General features: G+C 46.3%; 1 protein-coding gene across 1 annotated transcript; it reads right to left on the reverse strand.

Moving 5' to 3' along the window:
* Positions 1 to 5,313: 5,313 nt before the first annotated feature.
* On the reverse strand, positions 5,314 to 12,664 carry RPS20 (ribosomal protein S20). The gene is made up of 4 exons (XM_069731367.1): positions 12,492 to 12,664; positions 10,637 to 10,736; positions 7,707 to 7,780; positions 5,314 to 5,532 (listed from the first exon to the last, which is right to left on the reverse strand). Exons 1-4 carry the CDS (start codon positions 12,492 to 12,494, stop codon positions 5,350 to 5,352), a joined length of 360 nt encoding a protein of 119 aa, XP_069587468.1. The 5' UTR covers positions 12,495 to 12,664; the 3' UTR covers positions 5,314 to 5,349.
* Positions 12,665 to 15,742: the final 3,078 nt, after the last annotated feature.

Genomic DNA, 15,742 nt, shown 5'->3' on the forward strand with positions numbered 1-15,742 from the left:
GGAGTCTTCTGACCCCTGAACCGTGAGATCCTGTGGACGAGATCGTCTTGATGGTCCCTGGGTAAGAAGGACATTCTTTTTCTTGAGTCCAGAAGAACTCCTAGGAATTTTTTCCTCTAAGATGGATGGAGGTCCGACTTCTCCAAGTTCGGAATCCACCCCAGTGATTTCAGGATATCCAGGACTTTCGTCACATCCTGATTCAGACGAGGAATGGATGGAACGATAATAAGAAAATCGTCCAGGTACGGGATGATACAGATCCATTGATGTCGGATGAAGATTACTGCTTCTGACATGATCTTGGTAAAGACCCGTGGAGCTGATGAGACTCCGAATGGAAGGACATTGAATTGATAATGGCTGGTTCGATGGTTTTGGGCCACTGCAAATCTGAGGAACTTCCTGTGGTTGGGATGTATCGACACATGATAGTATGTGTCCCTCAGATCTAACGTAGCCATTACCCAGTCCTGACCAATCAGCGGGATTGCTGATCTGATTGATTCCATTTTGAATCTCCGATATTTGACCACTTGATTTAGGGGTTTCAGGTTTATGATAACCCGATGTTTCCCAGAGGGTTTTTTCACCAAAAATAGGTGAGAATAGTGACCCTCTCCTATTTCCTGAGGAGATTGCCCCTGCCTGAAGCAGACAGAGAATATCTGCATTGAGGGATTCCCGAAGGTGTGGAGACTATAGGAAGGTAATTGTTAGACGGTGAGGACTCTCGAATTCTAACCTCAGGCCTTCCTGTATGGTACGCAGGACCCACTGATTTATGGTGATGGCCTGCCACTGTGAAAGAAAACCTGAGAGTCAGCCCCCGACCGGAGAGCAGTCATTGTTTCTCAGGGGCCTGCTGGGGTTGGGGAACAAGGATGTTCCTGGTTTTACCCCCTTTGGGGTAACTCCACCGACCCGTTTTACCTTTACCCCTGTAATCCCTCTGAGGGACTTGCTCACGGGAGGGACGAAAAAGCGTTTCCTAGAGCTTTTTTGCTCCGGAAGAGCTTTCTTTTTATCTGTAACCTTGTCTAGGATGTCATCGAGGGCTGGCCCGAACATATAATGTCCCTGAAAGGGAATACTACATAGTTTGGACTTAGAAGTTATGTCACCTCCCCAGGATTTAAGCCATAGAGCTCTCGTAGCGGAATTGGAGAGAACTGCAGACCTAGCGGCTACCCGTACAAATTCAGCGGAAGCATCCGCCAGGAACCCTGTTGCCTTCTGAAATAGTGGTAGGGAATTTAGAATCTCCTCCCTTGATGTCCCCTGAGAAAGGTGATTTTCTAAGGTATGTAACCAGAGAAATAGGGATCTGGCAACACATGTAGAGGACACATTTGTCTTCAGTAGATTAGTAGATGTGTCCCAGGATTTCCTTAGTAAGCTCTCAATTTTTCGATCCATAGGATCTTTGAGCTGCGAGGAATCCTCAAAGGGTAGAGCCGTTTTTTTGGTTACCCTGGACACCTGTACATCTATCTTAGGCATTTCTCATAAAGAACAGTCCCCATCAAGAGGGAAACGATTCTTCAATTCTGATGGGACACTCAAACCTTTCTCAGGTAAGCCCCACTCATGAAGTACAAGATTTTCAATATTCTCATGTATAGGGAACCCCTTCGGGGTCCTAGGCTTTAAACCTCCAAACATGTCATCCTGAACGGAGTCATCTTCCTTTTCTTAGGAGGAGGGGGCTGTGGTGTCAGGGCCTGAGACAGGGCCGCCATAGAGGACTGAACCTCCTGTCTGATGAGGGTTCTGATGCTGTCCAGGAGAGAAAGCTGTTCACTACGCAGCACTTCATCCGTGCATGGTTGGCAGAGCTTTTTCTTATAAGTGGAGGGAAGCTTGGATGCACATGCACCACACTTGCGGCTGGTCATCTTATCTTTTCTAAGGGCAGGGACTTTGTCTCCCTAGAAAGAGAAAGGTGGTTTTGTTGCCATCCATAGGGTCAGTCAGTCACCTGTCAGAAAGGGACATAGACAGAGGCCTTACCTCACTTAAGACCGAGGGTTAACGCTTTTATCGATCCCCTTTAGTTTGCCTACCGACATAGATTGGGGGTGGTTGATGCTATCCTTTCTCTGTTACATAGGGTACATTCATTTCTGGAGATTGACGGAACCACGGTGCGAGCGATGTTCTTCGATTTCTCGAGTGCATTTAACTCCCTGCAGCCACTTTTACTACACAAAAAGATGACTGATATGAAGGTTGAGGAGGGGATGAGAAATTGGATAACTGACTACCTATCAGATCGGCCACAGTTTGTACAGATGGGAGCAGTGGTGTCAAGCAGATTATTGAGCAGTGTAGGTGCCCCCCAGGGAACGGTGCTTGCGCCCTTTCTATTCACACTGTATACTTCAGACTTTCAGTATAAATCTGAACTTTGCCACCTTCAAAAATTTTCGGATGACTCTGTGGTTGTGGGATGCATTAGGGGAGATCAGGGGGATGAGGAATATAGAAGGGTGGTGTCGAATTTCGTGGATTGGTGCAATGGTAACTATCTACAACTAAATGTTAAGAAAACCAAGGAGTTGGTGGCCAACTATAGCAGGAGTAAGTTGGAATGCTTACCGATCACTATTGCTGGTCAGGAGGTAGAGCAGGTGGAGAGTTACAAATATTTGGGGGTCCATTTGGATAGCAAACTGGACTGGAGATGCCACTCAGAGTTTGTCTACAAGAAGGGGATGAGCAGATTGTATTTCCTAAGGAAACAGGTCTTTTAATGTGTGCAGCAAAATGTTAGAAGTGTTCTACCAATCTGTGGTGGCAAGTGCCATCTTTTTTGCAATCACGTGCTGGGGTAGTAGTGTGCGGGCCTCTGATGCTAATAAGCTGAATAAGATTATTAAGAAGGCAAGTTCTGCTGTGGGCTGTAACCTGGACTCTTTTGGGGAGGTAGTGGAGAAAAGAACTCTGAAAAAGTGTGTGGCAATTATGAACAATAATGCACATCCACTATATGAGCTATTCATGAGACAGAAGAGCACCTTCAGTAACCGGCTTATACTTCTGAGGTGTAAGAAGGAAAAATATAGGAAATCGTTTGTGCCAACTGCCATGGGAATGTACAACAATAACACTAGGGTTAAACCACCAAGGTGAATGTCTACTTATTTCTCTACATTTCAGTTCACTTGTTGTGTATGTCCTATTCTAATGTATAATGTTCTTCTGTCAACTCCACTGTCATGTCAACTATGTAATTCCTTTATGATTTAAGTCGTGCTGCTGTGATACCATAATTTCCCACGGGATCAATAAAGTGTATCGTATTGTACCTGGAGGCTTCCCCCGACCAGGAATATATGTACATCGAGGTTGCCAGAGAATTTAGTGCTCTTCCTCCCAGGGTCCGTAAGGGGTGATGCAGTGATCGCCCGTCATGGCTGCCACAGGATTGGGACAACGTCCGGCACGCGCGAGTTCCAGCTCATGGAGACGAAACTGGAAGTTCAGACGCATCACTTTCCGGTGCGCACGTGCAGCCTCCAGCAGCAGCGAGCTACAAGAGGACCCCGATGCGCTTCAGCGCCCTGCTTTGCGCAGGAAGGGCAAGATAAGGGGGCCCAAGCTGCGCAGTGGACGCGGAGATGGTAGCAGTCACAGGAGGAAAGCGGAGCCCCCGACCTCAACTGTCCAGCCATTAAGGTAAGAGTGCTCCGATCACCGGCCACGGCAGCACTATCCGAGAACCTCTTCATGCCCCATAGGGAACAGGAAAAACACTTGTGGTTGCAGGAAGGGGAGTGGTATTTAACCTCTCTGCTTCCTGTCCCCCATTAGAGCGGGGAGACATCCTCCGATACTGCTGTTGTGGAAGGTGACTGGAGAAAAATAAGTATGGTCACTATATGGCCCTGGAATTAACCCTTTGGAACACTTCCCAGGGAGAGGAAACATTTGCATTTTTCCCAGTTATACTTTAGTGTTTTGAAATTTGGCTGTAAAAAAAAAAAAAGAAAATATGCAAAATTCCCAACAGTGCACAAGCTGGACATAACCTACTGGGAACTGCAAATAGACTATCTAAACACACCAGTGCAGTGTCAGGTTAGGCGGGCCCTTGGGTGTCAAGAGTCCCAGTAAGCTCATATTCACTTTTTCTTCGAAGAATAAAATTATAGCCCTTGGATCCGTTGTATGTGGGCTCATACAATCTGTTTGTAATATTACCTGAATGAAGTCCAATACAACCATCAGTACTTTATTACAAAATATGAGCGTCAAATTGTCCAAAACAAAAGCAATTGTGCCATTTGGATTTCTTTCTGTGTTAACATTAGCACAGAAACTATATGACACTTTTTTTTTCCTTTAGATTTTAATTACATTCTGGGAAACATTCTCAGACGTCCTCACTTGATCGCTTGTACAATACTGGAATATTGCAGCATAGTAAAAATCATAAAATCTACAATGAAGCAGATAGACAGGGCCTTCTGTAGGTCCTTGCCTGCCAAGACAATCCATTGGCAGGGGAAGGGTGGGTGATGGGTGTTGAAAGGGACAATTCTGCAACATTTCCATCCTCTTCATGGACAGCACCATCTAAGGAGTTAAACGAGTAAGCAGCAGGATCACTGCATATGAGGTCACCAATGGAAGTCTTGCCCCAAAACCTTTGAAAGCCATTTTTCAAAAATGAGCGCGCTAATAGCTTGCGGTGACGTCGCGGCTTGTGATTGGTCGCGTGGCGGTCACATGGGCGGCCCGCGACCAATCAGAAGCCGGGACGTGATTCTCAGGTCCTAAAAGCGCTGATTTTGAACAACGAAGCCTGCCGGTTACCCGCGCTGAGTCCAGGGGCCGCCGGAGAGGTAAATATATCAATATTTTTTATTTTAATTCTTTATTTTACACATCTCTATGTATCCGATACCGATACCCGATACCACAAAAGTATCGGATCTCGGTATCGGAATTCCGATACCGCAAGTATCGGCCGATACCCGATACTTGCGGTATCGGAATGCTCAACACTAGTGGAGAACAATCCTGCCAAACATGATCCCAGACACTACCCCCTTATTTGTAAAGCTTTATCTCCCTTTTTTCTGACCTCAGACATGGAGAGATGATGCAGTAGGCTGTTGGTCAGTGTATGAGCGCGGCATCACTAATGATAAATCAGGCCATTTGTGGGACTTTACGCCATTTCATTGTACACTGCAGATCTCCTTTAATACCCTTCAATTTACATCTTCTCAATAGATATTTGAGAGTTGCTTCTAGATAAAAACACTTTATTCCATATATTTATGTAGAAAACCCACAAGGTCATTATAATCAAGGTGTTTTATTCAGGTAACGTGGCATTTATGCATCAGCAATGGTGACTTCAACTTCTACACCAGGCTCGATACTGATGGAAGTGATCTGTTTCACGATCTCGGAGGGACTGTGCAGATCAATCAGGCGCTTGTGGATTCGCATCTGGAAGCGATCCCAAGTCTTGGATCCCTCACCACAAGGGGTTTTTCTTGTTGTGATACGCAGAGTCTGAAAAAGAAAGTCAATTTTAAACTATTTAGATTTGAACTCATTAATTTCTTAAATGGCAGATTTAAAAATAGCCTTCTATAATTTAATTTTAGGCGTGGAGAAGTTTAGGCACAGAAATGCAGTCATGATCCTACAATTGCAGAAATTAAAAAAAAAAAAAAATTATATATATATATATGTTACACACACACAAACACACACACACTCCCTTTTGATGCAGGCTCAGACGCCGAGCCTGCATATTCTCCAGCACATGATAGTGGATTTCATCAACTGTCATGTGCCTCTTAGGCTATGTGCACACGATGTGGATTTGTTGCAGATCCGGATTTTTCCACGCAGAAACGTTGCAGATCCACACTGATTTACAGTACAATGTAAATCAATGGGCAAAAAAAAAAAAGTTGTGCAGATGGTGCGGAAAGATCAGTGCGGAATTGCTGCGGATCTAAAAGTGCATGTCACTTCTTTTGTGCAGATCTACAGCGTTTCTGCACCCCTCCATGATAGAAATCCGCAGTGGCAAAAACCGCATAAAATCTGCATCAAGTCTGCGGCTGCGGATTCTGCCAGGAGATGCAGATTTTGTGCAGAAAATTCTGCACCACATTTCCTATGTGTGCACATAGCCTAAGGCTTTGTGCACATGTTGACTAAAACTTAACAATTTCTGTAGCTCTTGGCAGAAAAATGCAGCTGAAAATGAGTTTTGAGTGAAGTCAATGGTGGGGAAAATAAAAAATAAAAAAAATAAAAACCAGACAAACAGAATTGACCTGCTGCAGATTTTTCTACATCAAATCTGCAAGTCAAAAATACTCTGAGTAACCTGAAGTGTTATGTACACGTTCACTTTGCTGGCATCAGGAATATCTTAAAAAAAAAAAAAAATCTGCAGGGAAGACACCAAATCTGCAACATGTGCATACAGCCTAACAGCCACGAGTGGAATCTCAATCCACCATGGCTGTTAACATGTTAAATGCTGCTCTCAATCTATAACAGCAGCATTTACCAAAGTTGTCCCGGAAGCATGTCACCAACTCTGCCCATCAGACCCATCTCACATGATTGTGGAGTACCGATGGGTTGGCAAGACAACTGGGGGTCTGCAGGAGACCCCCCATGGTTGTCATTGCCAATCTGCCATGAGCACCACACCATGGCCAGTGTTCAAAGCAGATGAGCATTTCTGCTACACAGCTGGGCTGGAGCACAAGCAATCAGAAGATAGCAGCTTCAAGTCTTGAGACCATTGAAGCCAGTGTAAAAAAAAACACTTCACGACCTGGAGAACCACAATGGCAGGTCACTGTATACACACACGTAGAATTGCACTTTTACCACACTTATTTTTCTAGTTTTTCAATACATTATATGGTAAAAATGAATGGTGTCGTTCAAAAGCACAACTTGTCCCATGAAAAGAAAAAAAAAAACAAAAAAAAAAAAAACACCAAGTCCTCACAAGGCCATATTGATCGAAAGAAAAAAAAAAAAAGTGGCTCTTGGACGAAGGGGAAAGCATGAGAAATGTTCAAGGGGTGACTGGGTTACATTATTGATTACTACTTACATGCTGGATATCCCAGGCCGAGAAAACTTACATGACTGCAAGGTTCCCATCCAATGTGAGGTAAAGTACCGCCATAGCAGGTCATAGGAGTGTACGCACAGAATCACTGCCCAAACCAAGTGCGGCCCAACTTTTACATGCACCTTCCCAACTACTTTCTTTCTCCTTTGATTGGCTTTATAGAGGCAGGAAAGGGTGGAGAAATATTGAAAATAAATAGGCGAGAAGGTGCGTGTAAATGTTTGACCCATAATGCACCAAGCGCCTGTACTTGGTCTGTCCGCACAGAACAACTGTTCAAAAAGTGGCAAGAAGGCAGTAGAACAAATTCCTGCAATCATGAGTACATAGCCCAAGATATTCATTATTCTAGGCTTTCCGTTCCCAAAGTGCACAGCCACATGAATAACTGCTTTCTTACTTACATATACACACACATCCCTGATTGCTACTTGTGATTTATTTGACTACACCCATGATCATCTATTCAGACGTTGCTGGTACTAGACAGGCAACACAAGTGTAAGGTTCAGTTTCGATTAGGAACAGAAAACAGTGCAGACGTGAACAGAGCATGGTTGTAGGGTCCCGTTACCTTGGTGGGCATGCGTACAGGTCCCTTCACCTTCAGATTCTTCTCCTTGGCTCCACGGATCAGATCAGCACAGACTAAAAGTCAAATTTACATTCATTAGTAATCTTATTTGCATACACATTGGCATAAATGCGGGTATTCTAGCCACAACTCCAATAAATCGGCTATAACGTGAATCACTGAAATATAATCCTTATTGCCAAATCAGACTTCACAATTGAGAGCAGGAAAGAAAAAGCTTCAGCTTGTAAACCTGCACCACACGTCAGTTTACAGTGTTAAATAGGAGCTCAGTGGGCACAGGATTTCTATAAATCCCATCCACTGTGCTTGTAACCTAGAAGGCAGCGCAGGCGAGTTGCATCCGAAACGCTGACATTCCAGATCGTGGGCACGCACCCTTACAAACATGATTAGTTCACAGCCAAGATGTGCCATTATGCCACACATTACCATCAATACGGCGCAGCAGACCTGTTAAGTCTGGCATATGATTATACAAAAACAGTTGCACATACATCAGCTAGGAGGGTTTAAAGGGGTTGTCCTGTCAAAAACTGTCTGCAGACTAACAAATCCCCCAGTGATCACACTGTGTGCTGCAGGGATTCGCTGGTTTCTGAGCTGGACCACAAGGCATGTACGGCTATGTGCACACGCTGCAGAATGCTGTGCGGATTTCTCCGCACTGTTTTTGGTAAATCCGCATGTAAACCGCACTGCGGAGTTACTGTGGATTTAATGTGGTTTTTGTGAGGATTCCACCTGCGGTTTTACACCTCCGGATTTCTATTGTGGAGCAGGTGCAAACCGCTGCAAAATTTGCACAAAGAATTGACATGCTGTGTAAAATAAACTTTCTCCGTGTTTTTTTTCCTGCAGCATGTGCACTGCGGATTTTGTTTTCCATAGGTTTACATGGTACCGTACAACACATTGAAAACTGCTGTGGATCCACAGCATCAAATCCACTGCAGATCCGCAGCAAAATCGGCACCCGTCGGCCCTGCGGCACTTTTTTTTTTAGAACGCAGCATATCTGTTTACCTTGCAGTGACGCTCCGTCGCCACAAGGTAAATCACAGAATCCTATGTATAGGGTGCGGAGATTCCAGATGTGTGCAATGAACACATCCGGAATCACCGCGCGTACAGAAGGAGCGGTGTGGGTTTTCCGCTTTGTCCAAAGCGCTGACAAACTCTTGCCACCTCCAACTCAAAAAACATTGCCAGAATCCATCCCTTCCTCAGCCCACAATCTACTAAAACTCTTGTGCATGCCCTCGTCATCTCCCGCCTCAATTACTGCAACACTCCCTGCTAACTCCCTTGCACCACTCCAGTCTGTCCTCAACTCTGCTGATCGGCTAATCCACCTCTCCTCAGGAGATGCAGATTTAGTGCAGAAAATTCTGCACCACATTTCCTGTGTGCACACAGCCTTAGTCTACAGTCACACAGTGCAGACTATTCATTTGGACCATGTAAAGAAGCTGCAGAGACACCATCACGTGTTTCTCGACGCAAGCAGTGAATAGCCAGGCCTTTCCCCGGGAAGGAACAACCACGGGAAGGGCAGCATCCTATGAAGGAAAGCCACCTATGCCAAGCATGGTATCCATCCACAGACAGCTGTTTCGGGGTTTTTGCCCCTCATCAGTGTGGAGTAGGAATCTGGCTATTAAGAGCAGTGCCTAGTAAAGGCACAGATGATTGGCCTCGGGGAGACCAAAACATCCAACACTGCGGAGACACCATCACGTGTTTCTCAACGCAGTGATTCCAGAACACTGCCCCCATCCCTTATGGGAAATATGCAGATGCATGTAAAGAAGCTGCGGAGACACCATCACGTGTTTCTCGACGCAAGCAGGCATTGAATAGCCAGGCCTTTCTCCGGAAAGTAACAACCAAGGGAAGGGCAGCTGTCTGTGGATGGATACCATGCTTGGCATAGGTGGTTTTCCTTTATTGGATGTTTTCCTTTATTGGATGCTGCCCTTCCCGTGGTTGTTCCTTCCCGGGGAAAGGCCTGGCTATTCCCTGCTTGCGTCGAGAAACACGTGATGGTGTCTCCGCAGCTTCTTTACATGCATCTGCATATTTCCCATAAGGGATGGGGGCAGTGTTCTGGAATCACTGCGTTGAGAAACACGTGATGGTGTCTCCGCGGTGTTGGATGTTTTGGTCTCCCCGAGGCCAATCATCTGTGCCTTTATAGCCTTTTTACTAGGCACTGCTCTTAATAGCCAGATTCCTACTCCACACTGATGAGGGGCAAAAACCCCGAAACAGCTGTCTGTGGATGGATACCATGCTTGGCATAGGTGGCTTTCCTTCATAGGATGCTGCCCTTCCTGTGGTTGTTCCTTCCTGGGGAAAGGCCTGGCTATTCACTGCTTGCGTTGAGAAACACGTGATGGTGTCTCTGCAGCTTCTTTGCATTCATCTGCATATTTCCCATAAGGGATGGGGGCAGTGTTCTGGAATCACTGCGTTGAGAAACACGTGATGGTGTCTCCGCGGTGTTGGATGTTTTGGTCTCCCCGAGGCCAATCATCTGTGCCTTTATATTCATTTGGACCAGACATCACTAATATGCTGCCTTTTCGCAATATTTGTTTAAAAAGATAAGGTTATCAGATATTTAAGGCATATGCCTAAAAAAAAAAAAAAAAAAAAAAAAAATAGGTATATACCATTAATATCTTATTTATAGGACTTGTTTGGCTTTTTCACAGAATGCTAATAAAGCGAATGGAGAGCAGTGCGCCCACAGCAGCCACCATTCAGAGGCCGCGTCACCAGACGGAAAGGATTTAAGACGGCACCCAAGGAGCCCGCACAGCCGACACAGAATATTCTACATTGAGGGCAGAAGACACCGTAGCACATTGGACAGAGGCGCATTCAATATGTCGGCTACCAACCTTTCTCCAGAGACTTCACATTGCGACTTGTGAGTGTAATTCGGATACGGTGAATGGCCACTTCCTGGTCAACAGGTGCCTTGCCTGTATCTTTAAAAGCCTGGAGGGGGAAAATAAAAAATAAATCCCAAGAGAAAGCTGAAGAACTCGCACCGTGCCCCACAGATGTCTGCAGAAGAAGATCCAGCACCGTCAGTGTCCTGTGGCCACCCAGGATTCCTGGGTAACAGATCTACAGTCTCCGCTCCTCCAGGTCCACAAACCTGCAGTCTGACATCACATTACTGTTCCCCAGACGAGGCTGAAGTTGGTTTCTTATTCAGCAATTTTTTCTTTTCTGTTTTTTATAGGTATAACAACAAAAAATAATTATCACAATAATAAAACACAATGCAGCGAGGAGCCCTGATGTGAATACGCTTAAAAAAAAGGCTACAAAGACAATAAAACTGGCACAAAAATGGGCATCAAAGTGGGCACCAAAGAGCGCTGAAGAAAGGGTTAAATGCCTTTGGGCCACTGATCTCACACTGCAGACATATAGAACAGGGCACCCCACATCAAAACCACTTATTTCCAGCCTGGCCCAAATGGGTTCTGGGCACCAGAACTGGCATCAAAGTGGGCAAACAGCCCATTTTCACAGATTTGAATAAGTAACTGATGTTTTTAAGGGGTTAAATACCTTTGGGCCACTGATACGACACTTAAAATTCACAGACAGTGATGCCCTGCATCAAACCCAGGTCCCTTCAGCCTGGCCCAAATGGGTTCTGGGCACCAGAACTGGCATCAAAGTGGGCAAACAGCCCATTTTTGTAGATTTGAATAAGTAACTGATATGCCCAAAGGCATTTAACCCCTTAAAAACATCAGTTACTTATTCAAATATGTGAAAATGGGTTGTTTGCCCACTTTGATGCCAGTTCTGGTGTCCAGGACCCACTTGTGCCAGGCTGGAGGGACCTGGGTTTGATGCAGGGCATCACTTTCTGTGTATTTTAAGTGTCGTATTAGTGGGCTCAAGGTATTTACCCCCTTAAAAACATCAGTTACTTATTAAAATGGCAAGAATTGACTGTCTGCCCACTTTGATGCCAGTTCTGGTGCCCAGAACCCATTTGGGCCAGGCTGGAAATAACTGGTTTGGATGCGGGGCACCCTGTTCTATATGTCTGCAGTGTTAGATCAGTGGCCCAAAGGCCTTTCTTCAGCGCTCTTTGGTACCCACTTTGATGCCCATTTTTGTGCCAGGTTTATTATTTTTTGTAGCCGTTTTTAAGCGTATTCACATTAGGGCTCCTCGCTGCATTGTATTTTATTATTGCGATGCTTATTTTTAGTTGTTAAACATGCATAAAAACAAAAGAAAAAATTGCCGAATAAGAAACTGAACGAATAAGAAACCAACTTCAGCCTCGTGTTCCCCTGCGGCATCAGATACATAGACTTCTATGGGAGCCACAGACAGTGCCCATCTGCTCCACTGCAGCTCCAGCACGTCAGCCAGGGGAGGGCAGCACTAGGGTCTGCAGGACCATCCACCTACCTATAACACATCCACCCCTGTAAGACCCCCATGATAGAGCTGCAGAGCCCACAAGACGAGGCCCTGCTCAGCTTGGCGATCACAGCAGCCTGCACTCTGCAGCCACCAGCCAAGAGTCTGCATACAGCCGGTACCGGAGCTCAGGCCTCTTCCCCGGGCACCGGACGAGCCTTCAGCCCGCTCCTAACACGGGGACTGTTATACCAGCAGCTGCCCGCGATAACCGGCCATGCCGGCCCGCACACTGACCGCAGCGTATAAGTAACGGCGCACAGTCCGGCACCGACCCTCCCAGCACACACTCACCATGTCTGATCACCTTCCTGACCGACTTATTCGTGTACGGTGAGAGCGAACAGCGGTGAGCCAGGAGCAGGCGCTCAGCACGGTGCACACACCACAGCGGCTGTACTCAGAGAGAGCGAACACGCCCGCCACCCGGCTATTTATACTACCCAGGACTCCGGCCTACAGGAAACACGTCATCACCACAGAGCCGGCGTTACCAGCTGCCATGTTTAGTCCGGGCAAACAGCCCATACTTTACAAGTTGTAATCATGCAAGTGTAGCAGGTGAAACAAGTGAGGTCCCTACTGCTGTTCAGGCATTCACCACATACATATGTGACTCCAGCGCTCCCATAATTGGCATTGTTTCTTGTAAAATAAGGGGTTAGGTCCTGCTATTACTCCAAGTTATTGTACCTCTCTGTCAATTTACAAAAGCTCCTCCCATGAGCTGACCCCGCCCACAATAATTGGCCTTGTATGTCACATCCTATGACCGATGCCTCATCCAATGACCCGATGCCGCATCCAATGACCTGATGCCTCATCCAATGATCTGATGCCTCATCCAATGATCTGATGCCGCATTCAATGATCTGATGCCCTATCCAATGACCGATGCCGCATCCAATGACCGATGCCTCATCCAATGACCGATGCCGCATCCAATGACCGATGCCGCATCCAATGACCCGACGCCTCATCCAATGACCGATGCCGCATCCAATGACCAGACGCCTCATCCAATGACCCGATGCCTCATCCAATGACCGATGCCTCATCCAATGATCTGATGCCTCATCCAATGACCGATGCCGCATCCAATGACCCGACGCCTCATCCAATGACCGATGCCGCATCCAATGACCAGACGCCTCATCCAATGACCGATGCCGCATCCAATGACCAGACGCCTCATCCAATGACCCGATGCCTCATCCAATGACCGATGCCGCATCCAATGACCAATGCTGCATCCAATGACCAGACGCCTCATCCAATGATCTGATGCCTCATCCAATGACCGATGCCGCATCCAATGACCCGACGCCTCATCCAATGACCGATGCCGCATCCAATGACCAGACGCCTCATCCGATGCCGCATCCAATGACCCGACGCCTCATGCAATGACCGATGCCGCATCCAATGATCTGATGCCTCATCCAATGACCGATGCCGCATCCAATGACCCGACACCTCATCCAATGACCAGACGCCTCATCCAATGACCGATGCCGCATCCAATGACCCGATGCCTCATCCAATGACCGATGCCGCATCCAATGACCCGATGCCTCATCCAATGACCGATGCCGCATCCAATGACCCATCCAATGACCGATGCCGCATCCAATGACCCGATGCCTCATCCAATGACCGATGCCGCATCCAATGACCAATGCTGCATCCAATGACCAGACGCCTCATCCAATGATCTGATGCCTCATCCAATGACCGATGCCGCATCCAATGACCCGACGCCTCATCCAATGACCGATGCCGCATCCAATGACCAGACGCCTCATCCAATGACCGATGCCGCATCCAATGACCCGACGCCTCATCCAATGACCGATGCCGCATCCAATGATCTGATGCCTCATCCAATGACCGATGCCGCATCCAATGACCCGACACCTCATCCAATGACCAGACGCCTCATCCAATGACCGATGCCGCATCCAATGACCCGATGCCTCATCCAATGACCGATGCCGCATCCAATGACCCGATGCCTCATCCAATGACCGATGCCGCATCCAATGACCCATCCAATGACCGATGCCGCATCCAATGACCGATGCCGCATCCAATGACCCGATGCCTCATCCAATGACCGATGCCGCATCCAATGACCAATGCTGCATCCAATGACCAGACGCCTCATCCAATGATCTGATGCCGCATCCAATGACCCGATGCCTCATCCAATGACCGATGCCGCATCCAATGACCAATGCTGCATCCAATGACCAGACGCCTCATCCAATGATCTGATGCCTCATCCAATGACCGATGCCGCATCCAATGACCCGACGCCTCATCCAATGACCGATGCCGCATCCAATGACCCGACGCCTCATCCAATGACCGATGCCGCATTCAATGATCTGAACCTGAACAGTAATACGGACTAAGTGTCCAGTACGGACCCTGAACTTTATCGTTCAGGTTGGTTTACCCATCCTTAGTATAGAATTCACTCTAGATCTGCCTGAAAAAAAGAACATACTTGGGAAACTATTTACAGATAGGCAGCACATTATACATGGCTCAGCATAAATGAGTATATCCCCTTTAAAAAGTAAGATTTTAATCAGTCACTGAACAATTTCCAAAATTTTGACAAGACCGACTTTCACAAAAAATGTTTTAATTCCTAACATAAAAGTAAGGTTAATAATATAACTCATTTCAAAATCTTGAGATTTACTCAAATTAGTTGATGCAAAAATGAAAAAATCCCACATTAAAAACTAATACATCTAGTATTTTGTATGACCTCCATGATTTTTAAGGACAGCACCAAGTCTTCCAGCCCTGGAATGATCAACTAGGTGACATATTGCTACATCTATCTTTTTCCTTTCTTTAAGAATGAACTCTTTCAGAGGCTGGATGATGGATGGAAAGTGACACGCAACTTGTTTCTTCAGAATTCCTCAAAGGTGCTCAACTGGGTTCAGATCAGGAGACATATTTGGCCACTGAATCACTCTCACCCTGTTCTTCACAAATGCAGCAGTGGCCTTACATGCATATCTTGGATCATTGTTGTGTCGGAAACGTGCATGTCTACCAAGGGCACTGAGTGATGGTGGCATCTTCTCTTTCAATATAGAGCAGTACATGTGTATTCATGAGACCATCAATGAAATGTAGCTCTCCAATACCAGTATTACTTATACAGCCCCACATAAGGACACTGCCATCACCATGTCTCACTGTGCACCATGCATTTTTCTTTGCACTCCTCACCTTTCTGACGCCATACAGTTTTAAAGCCATTATTTCCAAGAACATTTACTTTGGTCTCATCACCAGAGTACAGAGTCGCTGTAGTCTTCATATTTTTCAGCATGGGCCCTGGCAACTTGGAAGTGGGCTTTTTTGTGCCTCTGCTTTAGAAGTGGCTTCCTTTGTGGACGACACCCATGCATGCCATTCCTCTGCAGTATATGCTGTATTGTGTCATGGGAAACACTCACAATAGTTTGGCTTTCTTTTTCTTTATCTAACTGCATTGACCTCCATATCATTTATTC

Source organism: Ranitomeya imitator, chromosome 6 (genome assembly GCF_032444005.1).
Source record: "Ranitomeya imitator isolate aRanImi1 chromosome 6, aRanImi1.pri, whole genome shotgun sequence".
Classification (NCBI taxonomy): domain Eukaryota; kingdom Metazoa; phylum Chordata; class Amphibia; order Anura; family Dendrobatidae; genus Ranitomeya; species Ranitomeya imitator.

What these genes read in the sequence shown, in the direction of transcription:
- RPS20 (XM_069731367.1), bottom strand. An exon ending in TGTGAAGTCTCTGGAGAAAG is followed by an intron (nt 7,781 to 10,636) that starts GTTGGTAGCCGA and finishes TTTGACTTTTAG; the next exon opens with TCTGTGCTGATCTGATCCGT. An exon ending in CTGTACGCATGCCCACCAAG is followed by an intron (nt 5,533 to 7,706) that starts GTAACGGGACCC and finishes TTTCTTTTTCAG; the next exon opens with ACTCTGCGTATCACAACAAG.